The sequence below is a fragment of the Ctenopharyngodon idella genome, chromosome 15 (assembly GCF_019924925.1).
Source record: "Ctenopharyngodon idella isolate HZGC_01 chromosome 15, HZGC01, whole genome shotgun sequence".
In the NCBI taxonomy this organism is placed as follows: domain Eukaryota; kingdom Metazoa; phylum Chordata; class Actinopteri; order Cypriniformes; family Xenocyprididae; genus Ctenopharyngodon; species Ctenopharyngodon idella.
In genome coordinates this window covers 35,304,963-35,321,487 of record NC_067234.1, presented here as the reverse complement: position 1 = coordinate 35,321,487, position 16,525 = coordinate 35,304,963, and the positions used below count along the sequence as shown (strand labels likewise).

General features: G+C 36.1%; 2 protein-coding genes across 2 annotated transcripts in view; one reads left to right on the top strand and one right to left on the bottom strand.

The window, feature by feature from the left end:
- The window catches only part of LOC127494927 (caseinolytic peptidase B protein homolog), a 35,213-nt gene extending 28,678 nt beyond the window's left edge, over positions 1-6,535 (bottom strand). The window contains exons 1-3 of the mRNA XM_051861152.1: positions 5,944-6,535; positions 4,783-4,834; positions 3,116-3,202 (exon numbers count right to left, since the gene is read on the bottom strand). Coding sequence (XP_051717112.1) covers positions 3,116-3,202; positions 4,783-4,834; positions 5,944-6,325 — 521 coding nt within the window. The 5' untranslated portion in view covers positions 6,326-6,535. The remainder of the gene's footprint in view (positions 1-3,115; positions 3,203-4,782; positions 4,835-5,943) is intronic.
- Positions 6,536-8,454: 1,919 nt separating this feature from the next.
- Positions 8,455-16,525, top strand: part of stard10 (StAR-related lipid transfer (START) domain containing 10) — a 13,614-nt gene continuing 5,543 nt past the window's right edge. The window contains exon 1 of the mRNA XM_051861153.1: positions 8,455-9,073. Coding sequence (XP_051717113.1) covers positions 8,900-9,073 — 174 coding nt within the window. The 5' untranslated portion in view covers positions 8,455-8,899. The remainder of the gene's footprint in view (positions 9,074-16,525) is intronic.

Below are 16,525 nucleotides of genomic sequence, written 5' to 3'. Positions count from 1 at the left end.
ATCACTGCACTTTTTTTATTTTAATTTTACTGTAACGCAAATATACTGAACTAAACATTTTATATTTTATACAAAATACATATTTTACAAAGTAATTTAGACTGTAAAATAGCCACGTCTAACCAAGTTGTGTTCCAAATTTGAAGTTGATATCACAAAAATTGAGCCCGTTAAAAGGTTTTAAATATAATTTGCATGGTACTGTAATGTAAAACAGTTTTCACAGGATAAATTTTGACAGTTTAAGCTTTTAAATGACATAATTACAGTCCTAGGAGACATCATTGCACATTTTGGATGTTTCCCTAATCTGACACAGTCTGAAATGGTGATATAAAGCAATAGTACAGTTTTAAGTGATTTTAAGTGCTGTGACTGACGTTTTTTTTTCCATAAAAGTATACGAATATTCCATGTAGTGTCTTGCAAGTCAAATAATGATAACAGAAAATGCAGTTTAAAGTAGTTTTAAATCAATTATAAAGCATGCTGCAATGCAGTACACTGATGATCTGAATCTGGTCTGGATATGAACTGATACTGGTGTATATTTGACACCACTGAAGAGGAGTTTAAACAGATTTGTGTGAATCTCACAGTCTGATCTCCTGAACGCTTTAACAGCCCGACACACTGAGAGCGGTTGATTATATCAGCTCATTCCCTTCACAGTCCTGTGACTGTACAGAACCTTTACTAGGACCTGCGGCGGCTCACACAAATAAACCACACCTCAACTATATTGTTAGACATTTGACTACGAGCGTAAAGTCCAAAAGCTTGGTCAAAAAACAGCCACATACAGAGAAAGAGACAGTCTATACGTTGCGCTTGTTTAACCCTCTGGTGCTCTTCGTTCATTTTTGACTGAGAAATTTTACATTTTGTTTTTTCAAATGTTATTAAACATGGTAAAGGTTTTGGCACTAGCTATGTGAACACAAAAAGTTTAAATGGTCCTGAAAAAAATAGTCAATTGTTTGTGGTCAAAAATGAGCGCATTGGAAACTAATGGGAAGCGAATTTCATCTAGTGGCAGCATTTGGTACTGCGCCCAAACAAAATCTGACTGAAAGCTCATTTTTTGAGATATCAACCTCAAATTTGGAACACAACTTGTTTAGATTTATGGCTTTAGAGTAAAACATGTTTTAGAAAATATATATTTCTTATAAAATTCAAAAATAGTATTTTGTGCATCTTTCATAATAATAAACTTCTATAATTTTTTTTTTCACTTGAACTTTTTTCACTTTCAGCAATAATCTGACAAGTGTCTTCTTTAAAAAGAGACCAAACTTCAGTCTGTGCTTCAAAGATTTAAGATTCACCACAGTTTAAGTTAAATAAATGGATCATAATTATTCCATAAACATAACTTAGTACCATAAAATCCTCTAAAAATACAAAATATTAAATAAAAAAACATTACTGAACTAAAATATAGTACATTCATTTCACTGAAATAAAAAAAATGTCATTTTTGACCTCAATGCGAGCAGCTTCAAAAAATGAAAATGTAATAATAAGGCTATAGAAGGTTACTGTAGCGCAAATGTACTGAACTAAACATTTTTTGTTTTATACAAAATACATATTTTACTAAATAATTTGGACTCAAAAATTTCTATAAAATCAAAGCTGAGGGATAATCTAAAATTAATTATTAATTATTAATTAATTAATCAATCAGTTAGACTCAATGTCTAACCAAGTTGAGTTCCAAATTTGAAGATAATATCACAAAAATTGAGCTGCTAAAAGGATTTAAAGTAGTGTTGCAATTTCAAAACAGTTTTGACAGGATGAATTTTGAGTGTTTAAGCTTTCGAATGACACCTCTGATTACTAAAATATTTGATAGGGAAAAAGGCAATAAAAAACAATAAATTACAATTAACTTGATAAGACTTGAGTAAACTACATCCTTTAACATCGTCCACATGTACTGCGGTATTTTTAATTGATCAGACAGATCAGTCAAACTAATAAACAGATTGAGCATCAGGAAAGAGTCATGTGAGAGATGAAGGTCGTTCATGCATCACAGTCAGTGTGGGCGGAGTCTCGCTTCCCCTGCAGCTCTGATTGGTCACCAGGGGCTTTGAATGACAGGAAGACACAGGACTGTGCGTCACGGCAACAGTGAGTTATGCCACTCATAACAGAGAGAGAGAGGAACACACACACACACACACACACACAGCTCACGCAGTCAGGCTCCTGTGATAAACGACAATATTTTCAATAGAGACACTGATAGAAACACCATTAATCAATTTTCGGTGAGTGAGAGAAAGACGTTTTCAACAGTTTGGGCGTCTTTTTTTATCAAAATCACTTGAAAAGAGAAGTGATGTATTATTACACACACACACACACACACACTGCATGTTTGATGGATGAAGAGAGATGGAGTCATAAGAGAGAACAGAAGGAAAACTGACTTTGACTCTATACTACCATACTATTAGTGCTTTGACACAAATTTCATGATTTGAATCGATTTCCATTTGATTCTGATTTCGATATCGGTTCATTTTGATATATATCAGGTACAGTATATGCCAAATTTTCTCAATTCATGCTACTACAACTATACAAGGAACATATTACAGGATAAAATTGTATCTCACAGTGAGTCTGTGAGTGTGTGTGTGAGACTGTGTGTGTGTGTGTGTGTGTGTGTGTGTGTGTGTTGACACAGTGAAATGACTCCTGTTTCAAACGAGGGGTGACACTGACTCCAAAAATTGGATTTGGCGACCTTCTCCCTCTTTCTCCTTCTGTCTCTCCTCCGTCTGTGTGTGTTTGTTAAGTGAGCTTTAATTGAATTAAATTAAAGGTTCTGTGGGTCTCTGACACACAAGCTCTGCCACGGCATTCTGGGTAAAGAGTTCACACACGCACATATGCACACGCACACACTTCAGAGAGTGCAAATGAACACAACCACACACACACACACACACACACTCATGTATGTGTGTGTACAGCAGCAGCTAATGAAGCAGTAATTAAGAGCTCAGAGTGATCAGGCCTGAGACAAACATTTGTAAACACACACACACTCACACACACACACACACACACACACACACAGAGATGGTCTCACTTGTGCTGTCTGTTCATGGCGGCCACCATGAGAGCCGTCCAGCCCAAGCGGTGTCGAGTGTTCGGATCGGTTCCCTCCGCCAACAACCTGAGAGAAGAAGACAGTGAGTGAGATTCAGGAGAGGACAGACAGCAAAACCTGCCCTGAGGGAGTGTGTGTGTGTGTGTGTGTGTGTGTTTCTGCCGTTTGGGCCCCAAAAGGCAACAGTGAGCTGCGACACTTACTCGTTCTCAGCAGACTGACCTCTAACTTAAAACACTTAACACATCTGGTGTCTCACACACACTTCACTGCCATCTGCACTATTCGCCTTTTGGGGCCCAAACGGCAGAAACACACACACACACACACACACACACACACACACACACACACACACACACTCACTCTCATGGCTGCTTCTTTAGTTTCTGACAGACGTCCAGACGCTCCACAGATGCGTCTTTTGCTACTTTTCAAATGCTGATTATTTCTATATTTTATTTCCTACATAATTTCCAACTATGTATAAAACACATAAATTCATGCATGCATATATATATATATATATATATATATATATATATATATATATACACACACACATATACGTATAAACATACTCATCGATATTTAAAAAAATAGAATAAAATAAACTTCTATTTAAGAAAAATAGAATAAAATAATATAATATAAATATAAGTATGCATATGTACACATATTTATATATTTTTATTATTTTATTCTAATTTTTATCATATCGTTTAATTATGTCATATCATATCATATATATTTATCATATATATAAATATTAAATAGAATTAAATAATTACAATTATATTTAACAAAAAACATAATAAAATCATATAAATATATTTATATATTTTATTTTAATTTTTATCATATCGTTTAATTATATCATATCATATATTTATATAAATATATTAAAAAAGAATAAAAAGTTTAAATTATATTTAACAAAAAATAGAATAAAATAATATAAATATAAGTATGTATATATTTATATATTTTTATTATTTTATTCTAATTTTTTATCATGTTGTTTAATTATATCATATATATTTTAAGTATTTGATTCCATTTTTTATTTAATATATATATATATATATATATACACACACACACACACATATTTGTTATGTAATATAAATTTTATCAAAATAAATAACTAGAAATAATACAAATAAGAGTAAAAATGAGATAATGAACACCACTAATGACTGTGACGCTCTTATTTCTGCTAAAGTCTCTCAAACACAATATAATGTGCTGATGAAGTAAAGACACAATCACTGGCGCCCTCTAGCAGACACACGTGAGCACTGCATGACCTCAGAGTCACGTGATGTTCAGAAACACTGGCGTGATGACAGGATGAAATCTACACAAAACATCCCGCGCTTCATTACACACGTGAACAAATGTCCCATAAACTGCGTTTCATTTTCTCCTAGAGCACATTACAAGGTACATGGATGTATAAAAACATTTTAAACTGACGTCAAATGTATTATTTGATTTATTTTGAGCACCAGATACAGAGAAATTCCAGAGGTAATAAAAAGCCCTGATTTAAACCTTGAAAACATGGAGTTAGAGGTTTTTTGTTTATTGTCATTTGATTGTGTATTTGTTTTGAATGTTGGTGTAAGTGATGTGAGTCTCACCTGATCACCTCCTCAGTGTTGCTGGATCTGGACGCGTCCAGAAGAGCTTCAGCTGAAAACACAAGAGCATCTCAGTTAATGTCAGCTTCATCAGTGTGTGCAGAGCTGCATACGGACGACCAGCTGTCACATAAAATCATGCTTTGTTGATCATAATCATGACATCAAAAAGCAGAAACTATTTGACGTCTTTGTCAAATAATTATAAAATTCGAAATTCAGACATACAAACTATAAATTATGATTTAGAATGTCAAAATTTCGACTTAAAGTATGATGTCATAATTCTGACTTTTCATCTAATATTAGTATGTCATAATTTGAACATTTCATTTAATATTAGTGTCATAATTTTGACTTCATGTCACAATTTCTAATTTTCTGTCATAATCATGACTTTTTTAAAGTCATAATTTTGACTTTTTATCTCATAATTGATCTAGTATGTCATAATTTCAACTTTTCATCTAATATTAGTGTCATAATTTTGACTTAATGTCACAACTCCTAATTTTCTGTCATAAAAAGTTATGATTTTGACTTTTCAGCTCATAATTGATCTAGTATGTCATAATTTTAATTTTTTTTATCTATAAATATTGTCATAATTTTGACTTTTTAGGTCATAAATATGACTTTAAGTCAAAATGTTGCCTTTTCATGGCATCATTTATACTTTTTTATCTCATAAATATTACTTTTGACATAACTTTGGCTTAAAATGTCATAATTTCAGATTTATATCTCATAATTGACTTAGTTTGTCATAATTTCAATTTAGTACGCTGTCATAATTTGGACTTTTCATCTCAGTATATCAAAACTTTTTAATGTCATAATTATGACTTAATCTGCCATAATTTCGATTTATGTCACAATCATGACTTTTTAAGTCATAAAATTTTTTATCTCATAATTGATCTAGTATTTCATAATTTCGTCATTTCATCCCATAAATATTAGTATGTCAAAACCTCGACATTTTAGGTCATAAGTATGACTTTTAAAGTCAGCATGTCGCCTTGTCATGTCCTAATTTCGATTTTTCGTCTCATAAACATTATTCAGGATGTCAAAAATTCAACTTTTTATGTCATAATTGTGATTTACAAAAGCATGTTTTTTTTCTCATGTGAAGGAAGGGCTTCTATCGCTTTATACCTTTATCATCGTTGTCTTTCTTCAAGCAGAAGGCGAGCGCCGCGGCTGAAATGACGCCCGCAGCAGCAGCGGTGTCCGAGCCGCTCTCGTGTCCGTCTCTGTAGCGCCCCGCAGCGGTCAGCGTCGCCCAGCTGCTCCGGCGGCCCTCCAAACTGACGCGCCACCTGCTGGCCAGCTGATGGTACTGCATGTGCGACTCCTCACTCAAAACACTCTTCCTGGACGCTCGCGAGCCGCTGGCAACCGGGCTCCGGCTCGGTTCGAGCTCACAGAGGTTTCGGAAGCGGGAGGCTTCACCGTGACTGGTCTGCAGCGCGCGACACGGCGATAGACTCCGCGACCTTCGCATCAGGACGCGCGCCGGTACCGACGACAGGAACATCGTGAGCTGACGATAATAATAACAGCGGGTTCTGTTATCAGAAAAGACGGCGTGATTAGTGTAGGTGTTTCAGTGATCACCGACAGCCGGTTTGTGATTTTAATGACAGCAGGAGGATCAGAGCTCGAGAGCTGAAACGTGTGTCCGGTAAACGAAAAACATCCGCGGTGAGCAGGGCATCATGGGAAATGTAGTTAATAACGTCACTCTGCTGCACTGCGTGCACTCAGAAAGGTTTTTATGTAATCTTTTTTCTTTATATTATTATTGCTTAAAAGTTTTAATGGTAACACAATTTTTTGGACATGCATATATAAAAATGTAATAAAAAATACACTTCTTTTCAAACGATAGATCGATTTTTCTGCTTCAGCTCAGAGTTTGGTATATATATCCTTTGACCTGCAGAGGGCGTCTAAACTCACTTAATACATGAGCAGCACTTTCCCTCTGCCATCAGCCAATAGATTAACAACAGAACAGTAATGAAAATATCAATATTAGACTTGAATACAGTCCAAATCCCTTTGCATTATACATTATTACTAAGTAATATTATGAAATTGTTATTCTTACTTATCAGGTATTCTTAATGATCATACTAAAAAGTTCCTGATGTTGTTTGTTGACATACACAATCCACATCCACAGTGACTGAAACTGCTTTAAACAGGGGGAATCAAAACGGGCAGTTATGGGATATTGCAGTATTTATTAATGATTTAGCCTGTCGGTGCACGTAATTATTGTTTTAAATTCATGTTCCTCGTAATCTCGAATCAGAATATCTTCTCCTTCCCTCTTGCAGCATCTCTGATGACGAGGGCGGGGCAACCTGTCACTCACATGAGATCCACCAATAGCAAACCACAACCATCCAATCAATTCCCCACAGACAAAATCAAGCCCCGCCCTACATTTGTTCTTGTTTGCCAAGCAGTTTCACTTGAATATACGACACAATAGAGAAGAAAAGACGACTTTAAGAACATCTATAATACCTGAACTTCTTATGGCACTAATTAAACATCTTCAATAGAATTACATCGATTGATTTCAGAGTTGCAATGTTTAACACTTCTGAATGGCTGTTAATAGAGAAAGGAAAGGCGTTTGTAGAATAAATGAGATGCTACTGAAACTCTCAGTGACTGTGGTTTGATGAAAAAAAAAAAAAATTCAACATCTCCAAACCACAAACTTCCTGTGGTGTGTGTCTCACGTCTTCTGCTTCATGCCTGTCTTTATTATTAAATTCTACAATGGCGGCATAAAGTATTTAAACACTAAATTGACACTTTAATAGTAGTTTTTGTGGATGTATGCGGTCAGTTTCAGGCTCTAAAACACAACACTGAACTTCTGATGATCATATTCGATACTCGTGATTTTTCTAATAAATGATGTCTGGATAATCAAGTAAACCTGCTGCAGTCCAGTCGAAATATTACTAACAATATCGAAGTTATTCTTACATGTACTTGGTAAAAATCAGTATAATTTCCCAGCAAAAAGACACGTGAAGCACGAGCTGAAGGTACAATTATACTAAAAGGCCTTTTACTTGCTAAAAAGGACAGATTGCATGTAGTGGGTTTTGTGCAACAGGTTTATCAGATCGTTCAGAGGCTTTATAGGGTTAAAATCCTCTTAGTCATGAGTGTGTGTGTTCACTCAATTTAAAAAAAAGATTATTTCTATATATATTTATCATTAATTCATGTGTTTGACAGCTCACATCATCATCTCAATCCACTGATCGTTAACCCTGTAAAGCCTGACTCATGAAATAGCTAATAGTTTGCATTATGATATTATTTCTCACAATATGATCCATGTATAGTAACTGAAAACGCTTTATTATGCTCATCAGCCATTCCCACATCTGACATCTTCATGCAAGTAACAAACCTGCCAAACTTCACTCAATGCATCTTATTTCTCTTTGCCTATGATGTTATTTTGCATGATCAGTGATGTCATTAAAAGGAGATATAGCCTAGAAGAAAAAAATCGATACATGCAAAATAGAGGTTATAATAAGAAGCTAACACGTCAGCGCTGTGCGGGTGCATGACGGTGGGCGGAGCTCAGCTGTCAGTCATGCGTGTGTTCGTGTGTGTGCCAGCGCGCACCCGCCTTTCCTCACCAATGTAACGCGCACACACATACAGCGGGATGAAACAGCTGCTCGTGCATTTCACCGGGAAACGCGTTTGCGTTTGTTATTTTCGACACACTCATATATGAGTTTATTTACACAACCCTCTCGCGCGCGTATATCTTGATATTTTAAACGCGCGCTTCCGCACCGGCGCGCGACACACGCCTGCGGAAAACGCGCAGCATATGTTTGAACATCTGATGTGAATCAGGGATTCGGTTCAGAGAGAAACCGCCCGTGCGTTTCATGAGCGTCTTGTTTCATCACGCGACGCGCGTCAGATTCACCGGCCTCTGGGAATAATAAACTTAAAAGCAACTCTTTAAAAGCAAACTCTCCTGTTAGTCTCATATCAGGTTGTTATTCCCCGCACCGGGAGCCGCAGGTTCAGCAGCAGCAGGAGGAGGAAGATGATGATGATGATGATGTCCGGAGAAGAGGTTCTCATCCCGGACGACCGAGCCTTCAGCCGGTTCAAACACGAGTGTCAGTCCGATGAAGGCTGGAGTCTGACCTACAACAAGAGCAGCATCTGCGTGTGGATCCAAGTGCTGGAGGAGGAGAAGAGTTTACACAAGATCAAGGTGAGTGTTTGTGACGGACAGCTGCTCTTCTGCTTCATGGCAGGCCTTGCGTTTGTCTTCTTCAGCAGATTGAAACTGTATGAGGGATCAAACTCATCAAGACTTTTCACTTTAGTGAGCTTAATCACACACTAGAGATTCAGGAGTGATGATGCTGCCATGAATTAACCCTGTGAAAATCTACTTACTGAAACTTTAAGAGAAAAAAGTTTGTGTATTTTATGTTGAGTGTCATATTTGATACTTTTATGGCTCATATAGTATGAGAATATGGAGAGAAAAACCGCTCAAGAGGCAAAAATATGCAATTTTATTCAGATGCTGATATTTTATATGACTTTCTAAAGCATGTAATGTAAATCAATGAGATCTTTATAACAGTGTATAGAAGACCGAATTCCTAGTTTCATAATCTCTAGTTTTAAAACATATAATGCATGATTGAGAGATGAACAAATAAACCTTCATCAAAAGCCTGATGATCATATTTGATACTCATGATTTTTCTAATAAGACGATGTCTGGATAATCAAGTAAACCTTCTTCAGTCCAGTTGAAATATTACTAACACTATCAAAGTTCTTCTTACATTTACTTGGTAAAAATCAGTCAAATTTCACAGCAAAGAGAGAAGCTAAAAGTACAATTATACTAAAAAGCCTTTTACTTGATAAAAAGGACAGAGTGCATGTAGTAGGTTTTGTTCAACAGGTTTATCAGATCATTCAGAGGCTTTATAGGGTTAAAATCCTCCACTGAAGGACTAGTTAGTCATGAGTGTGTGTGTGTAGGGACGTCCGTGTGTGTTTAACGGGGCACATCCGGGTGTGTGACGGGCGGGCAGGTTTATCCAGCAGGTGTTGACGCATGTGTACGGGTGTGTTTGCGCTGTAACGGAAACCCAGCAGGATGTGTGTGTCTCCTCAAAAACTGAAAGACTGCTGGTGTAAGAGTCAGAGACATCGCTGAACTCGCCACTGATAAAGCAGAAGTTGAGAAGTTCAGCTCGGGTTCACAGTCTTAGATCTGCACGACTTTGTGTTTTACAGTCAATACCTGATCTTTTGTCTCCGTGTTTGCTCAAGGTTCTGCAGGAAACTCTGTCTGACGTATCTCAAGGCCAGCGAGAGTTCGTAAAGTTCAAAACCTGCTTGTTCAGGCGCTGGATTCTCACGCCGGTCACCTGAGAGCTCACCTGTGCTCCGGGAGACTGAACACGCGGTCATTCGAGCTTTGCACACACTGTCCTATTGTTCCATTACAAAGTAGGAAGAAATGCATAAAACAAAGAAGCGGCATAATAATGAGTAGGAGAAGTAAAGCACCTGAGAGAGGAAATCAGGCCGAATGATTGTAGCTGTTGGCCAGGGAGCCAAACCCACGCTCATCTGACGGGATTTATGGTTCCTGTTTCACAGAGACGGAGACGGTGAACAGAGAAATATTGACCACGTTTCAGTCTTGTAGGAAAGCAGCTGATAAATGATAGAAGAGCCATTTTGGAATTCCCAGAGAACCTGTTAGTGAACAGTTCGTAAAAGAACAATTTTTGTGTGAAGAACGTTAGAAAAATTGTGGCTTTATTAAAAATAAAGGTTCTTTATTTGGCATTGATGGTTCCATGAAGAACCTTTAACATCCATGGAACCTTTCCATTCCACAAAGGGTTCTTCACACAAAAATGATTATTTTACTAAAAGATTCATTTGGGAACCTAAAGTGGTTTTTCTACACTTTAAAAAATAAAGGTCCTTTATTGGGTTCCATGAAGAACCTTTAACATCTTTACTCTCTTAAAAATAAAGGATCCAAAAGGGGGTTTTCGCAGTGATGCCATAGAAGAACCATTTTTTCCCCCAAAGAATGTTTCAGTGGTCAGTTCTTGAAAAAAAAAAAAAAAAAGAACAATCGAAAGAACCATTTTCCACAATAAAGAACTTTTTGTGCATTGAAAAGTTTCCATGGATGTTAAAGATTCTTGATGAAACCGTAGCTGCAAATAAAGAACCTTTAAGTGTGTTCGCACAAAAATTGTTCTTAGATGATCTGTTTACTGAAAGGTTCTTTGGGGAACTCAAAATGGTTCTTCTGTACTCTTAAAAATTCTTTATTGCCATTGAAGGTTCCGTAAAGAACTTTTAAAATCCATGGAATCTTTCCATTCCACAAAAGGTTCTTTTGAATATTAAAATGTTCTTCATACTAAGAAAAACAACGGTTCTTTTAAGAACTAATCACTTAAGGGAAGAACTATTTTTGGTTCCCTCAAGAACCTTTCAGTGGCCAGTTCTTTAGAAAAAAACATGTTTTTTTCTTAGTCTGAAGAACGTTTTGTGTATTGAAAAGTTTCCACGGATGTTAAAGGCTCTTGATAGAACCATAGTTGCACATAAAGAGCCTTTGTTTTTAAGAGCGTTCACACAATAATGTTTTTTGTAAATAATCCTGTGTGAAATGGAAAGGTTCCATGGATGATAATGGTTCTTTGTGGAACCATCAATGTCAATAAAGAACCTTTACTGTGTAAGAGTGTAGAAGAACCATTTTTGGCTCCCTAAAGAACCCTTAAGTGATCAGTTCTTAAAAGAACCATTTTGCACTCTTAAAAATAAAGGTTATTTATTGGCATTGATGGTTCAAGAACCTTTAACATCTATGAAATCTTTCCATTGCACATAAGGTTCTTTATTGTGGAAAAATAGTTCTTTAGATTATTAAAAAAATCACTGAAAGGTTCTTTAGGGAACCAAAAACTGTACTTTAGGTTCTTTAGGGAACCAAAAATGGTTTTTCTATGGCATCACTGTGAAAACCCCCTTTTGGAATCTTTATTTTTAAGAGTGTGTGAAGAACCCTTTGTGAATGGAAAGGTTCAATGGATGTTAAAGGTTCTTCATGGAACCATTCATGGCAAACAAAGAACCTTTATTTTATAAGAGTGTAGAAGAAACATTTTTGGTTCCCCAAAAAAACCTCAAGTGATCAGTTCTCAAAAGAACCTTTTTTTTCTTAGTATGAAGAACATTTTAATAATCAAAAGAACATTTTGTGGAATGGAAAGGTACCATGGATTTTAAAAGCCAATAAAAAACCTTTATTTTTAGAAGTGTAGAAGAACCATTTTGAGTTCCCCAAAGAATCTTTCAGTGAACAGTTCGTAAAAATCATTTTTGTGTTAAAAATAAAGGTTCTTTATTTGCATCTATGGTTCCATCAAAAACCTTTAACATCCATTGAAACTTTTCAATGCACAATAGGTTCTTTATACTGGGAAAAAAAGTTCTTTAGATTATTAAAATGTTCTTCACACTAAGAAAAAATGGTTCTTTTAAGAACTGATCATTGAAAAGTTCTTTAGGGAACCAAAAATGGCGAAAACCCCCTTTTGGAATCTTTATTTTAAGAGTGTGTGAAGAACCCTTCAGTGGATGTTAAAGGTTCTTCATGGAACCATCACTAGTGCTCACCTATTGAACAGTATTGATCTTCAGTATGTATAACAGCTTAATGAAGCAGGGGATTTTGCAGGATGATTTTCAGTTCCGGTATCAGTGCTGAAACTGAACATTTGAATAGCTTCTGTAGTCTCTTATAATACATTTACATGCACCCAAATAATCCATGATGGTTCAGTCGAATTGAGAAGCCTTCATGTCAGCACCTCAGTCGATCAGATAGAGCTCAGTCCATGTAAATGTTTGAATCGGACTATTTTCTCAAATATCTTGCGCGGTGCCTTAATGCATGTGGTAAAAATCTCACATCTTACGAACTAGTCGGCAGATGAAACTGAATATTTACTAAATGTTTGCTACAAAAAAGCACTTCTAACATATATCACCAAGGACAAAAAGACAATTATACTTGCGTAGCTTCGATGACATTATCACATTCTCACACATATAAACGAATGTGAATCGGAATCGAATTGTGAATCGGATTGGATTCATTTAGATTGACATGAATAAGTGCATGTAAACATATGTCATTCCCATCACCGATATAGTGTCAGTGTGGAGTTTGTCATCTCTAATATCGTTAATGACTTTTAATTTGCAGTGAAAATTGACCCTCGCCAGTATAATGCATATTGCTCATTTGTAATTTGCTGTGGGTAAAAGAATCTGCTAAATGAATAAATGTAACTATAAAATCTGCATTCATTTCACACTCACACATACACACGCGTGTGTGAGTCTGCTGACACGTGTTCCTGTGGGGGAAACAGCAGTAAAGCACAATAACACAAAATGCTGAAGTGTGAAAATTACTCTATCGCCTGCAGACAAAAGGCCAAAGAGAGAGAAAGAGAGAGAGAGAGAGTTTAATTCAATAGATTAATATTCTCTCACACACTCATGCACATTATGTGCAGTGACCTTTATAATAAATATCATTAACATTATCATCATTATTATTAGTAGTAGCATGAGTAATGAACATTATCAGATGTGAGAAAGATCATGAAATTGATGACAGGTGATTAATCTTCATGCAAATAAATGTTATTAACAATTTAATTGTCTTGAATTGAAGTTTACACACCCATAAATGGATCATTCTGTCATTTTGTGCGACTTAGAATGATTATTTATGTACTGTTCCTTTAAGAAGAGAGAGAATTTTGCATCATTTTTTGACTAAATGCCCAATATAATGTCGTATAAAATGACGCTTTAGTTTCTAGAAGCGTCTGCGTCACATACTCGTGTTTCAGATCTTCATTTAAAGCTCAACATTTACAGTAGATGGAAATTATTGAACATCATTGTCATGTTTATCACAAGTTCTTCACGCTTTCTGTGCTCGATTGTACTATGAGTTTTTAGAAGAAATGTAGCATATCTGCCTAAACTGACCATTTATTGACACAGAAAACGAATGATGTAATGACTGAGACGAGCCTACATGAGTCACAGAACACGATCAGCTCTCGTGATCGGTGTGTGTTTGTTCTTTATGTCCCCATCGACTCTCTGTCTCTCTGGAGACTCTCTATCTCAGGTGTGGAGACGTGATGCACCTGAAGATACACACCAGACGCTTTAAAATGTCCTGGAATAAGAATGAAAGGGAAAGTAAATGAAGATTCATGTCGCTTCAGACCTGAATGACTTTATTTCTTCTCTTGTATATGGAGCTGGACACTCCTCATTTATGTGAACTGTCAGCTAAACATCTCACGAGTGTGAGGAAATGATGATACATTAAATGATGAATGTTTTTAGGTGTGTGTTTGAGTCTGTGAGTGTGTGTGTTTGATATGTATCTTATATTAATATATATGTATTGTGTTAGTGATGTGGCAGTGGTCACAGTGTCAGTGATGGGCTCTTCAAGCGTCAGCTCTGTGTGTCCGTGCAGCTGATAATGTGGTTTTATTTGCATTAAATGTAACAGTAGTTTGAGTATTTCTTTATCTTTAGGCGCTTTAGTAAAATGTGACTCTGTACCCTGGAAGCTTTAATGTTGCTGCCAACCGATTCACAGCAGGAAAGAGCACGAAAATCCCTTCCTCTTGTTGTTTACAGGTGTTTTCTGCTCATTAGCAGGTGAAACAAACACAGATCAGTGTGTGTGTGTGTGTGTGTGTGTGTGTGTGTAGTTCTGGTTGATGATGAAACAATAAATGTCAGTGAAGAAACACACAATGACTGCAGGCATCAAATAATGTGCTAGAAACACACACACACACACACACACACACGATGTGCAGCACAGCTCTGTGTGGGTGGCTGTCAGATTCTCCTCAAAGCTGTTGGGCTTCCCCCGAAACACACACACACACACACACACACGATCTGTCCTCCCACTCATGATGTTCGTCTCCAGTGGAGCTTCAGGAAAATCCCACTCAAGCGTTTCTGTCCTTTTGTCTTTCCTCTAAAGCGTGAGTGTTTCACAGCAGAATGACCATTATATATAAAATCAAGTATTTTGCTGGAAATAAGGTTACTGTGATATAAACATTTTATTAGATGCAATTGAAATTTTACAATTCTTGATGCTAATTTTGATACCAGAGAGACGTTAATACTAGGATATGTATAATGTTTAATATGTATGCATTTTATAGCTTTAAGTCAGTTGTATTGTTCCGTTATTTGATTCATGTCATTTGCAGTGCATCATGGGAGGAGTAGTTCATTCACTCATTTTTTTATTTTTTTTCAATTATGTTTTCATACAGACATGCAATTTAAGAATCAATTTTATAATATAAATGTTATGTATAATGCTCCATAAACAGTCATAATTTAGTTTCTCATGATAATTTTTTTTTATCCTCTCTTCTTTTAAGATTGTCATGTCATTTGCAATGCATCATGGGATGCTTATAAAAGTTCACTCATAAAAGACACTGTCATGTGTCTGATTTTATATTTCTGTTTGAATTTTTGCATTTTCTAGTTTAGTTTTTTGCAGCTTAAATTGCACCGTTGTATTTTAGTTTTCATGATTGTTTTTCATCTTTTCTGACTCTTTTTGCTGCTGTAGCTTTAAGACTTCTGTGAAATGAGTAATAACAGCCTCACTATGTTCTGCATATTTCTTCTTTAAAGCGCTCAAATACACACACACTGGACTTGTTTTGTACATGTTTGATCCGTCAGGAGTGTGTTTGCAGTGAACACATGAGTTCAGTGGGAGTTTCTACTCAAGCTCACTGTCTTTCACTTGTTTGACTCACGTTAGCTGATGTTTCATGTCAACAAACGACTTAAAGAGACGTGAGGTCGGTCAGGGATTGAGTTTGAGTCTCTGTTACGTGAATCCAGTTTGCTGCATAAAGTTATTTCCATTATGAAAACTACTAAACCAACACTCTAAAAATGATGGGTTGAAAATGGACAAATCCAGCAAACAGGTTGTTTTAACCCAGCAAACTTTTTAACCTTTAACGTTTAAACAACCCATCTGCTGGGTTAAATCAACCCGTTCGCTGGGTTAAAATCAACCTGTTCGCTGGGTTAAAACCAACCCGTTCGCTGGGTTAAAACCAACCCGTTCGCTGGGTTAAATCAACCCGTTCGCTGGGTTAAAATCAACCCCTTCGCTGGGTTAAATCAACCCCTTCGCTGGGTTAAAATCAACCCCTTCGCTCTGTTAAATCAACCCGTTTGCCCGTTTGCTGGGTTAAATCAACCCGTTCGCTGGGTTAAATCAACCCGTTTGCTGGGTTAAAAACAACCCGTTTTTTTTAACCCAGCATTTTTTTAGTGTATTGATCTCTGGTTTATCAATAAAATGCATTATTTTAGTGTTATTTATATACTAATATATTTTTTATATATATTTTAAATTAGCTTTTATTTTTATACTTTCAGTTTTAATTTTAGTTTTTTCTTTTTTGTAATTTTGTTATGTGCTTTTGTCATTATATTTAGTAGTTTTTTTTTTTTTTTAATATTACTATTAAGGATTAATTTAGTTGCATTCAGTTTTAATTAA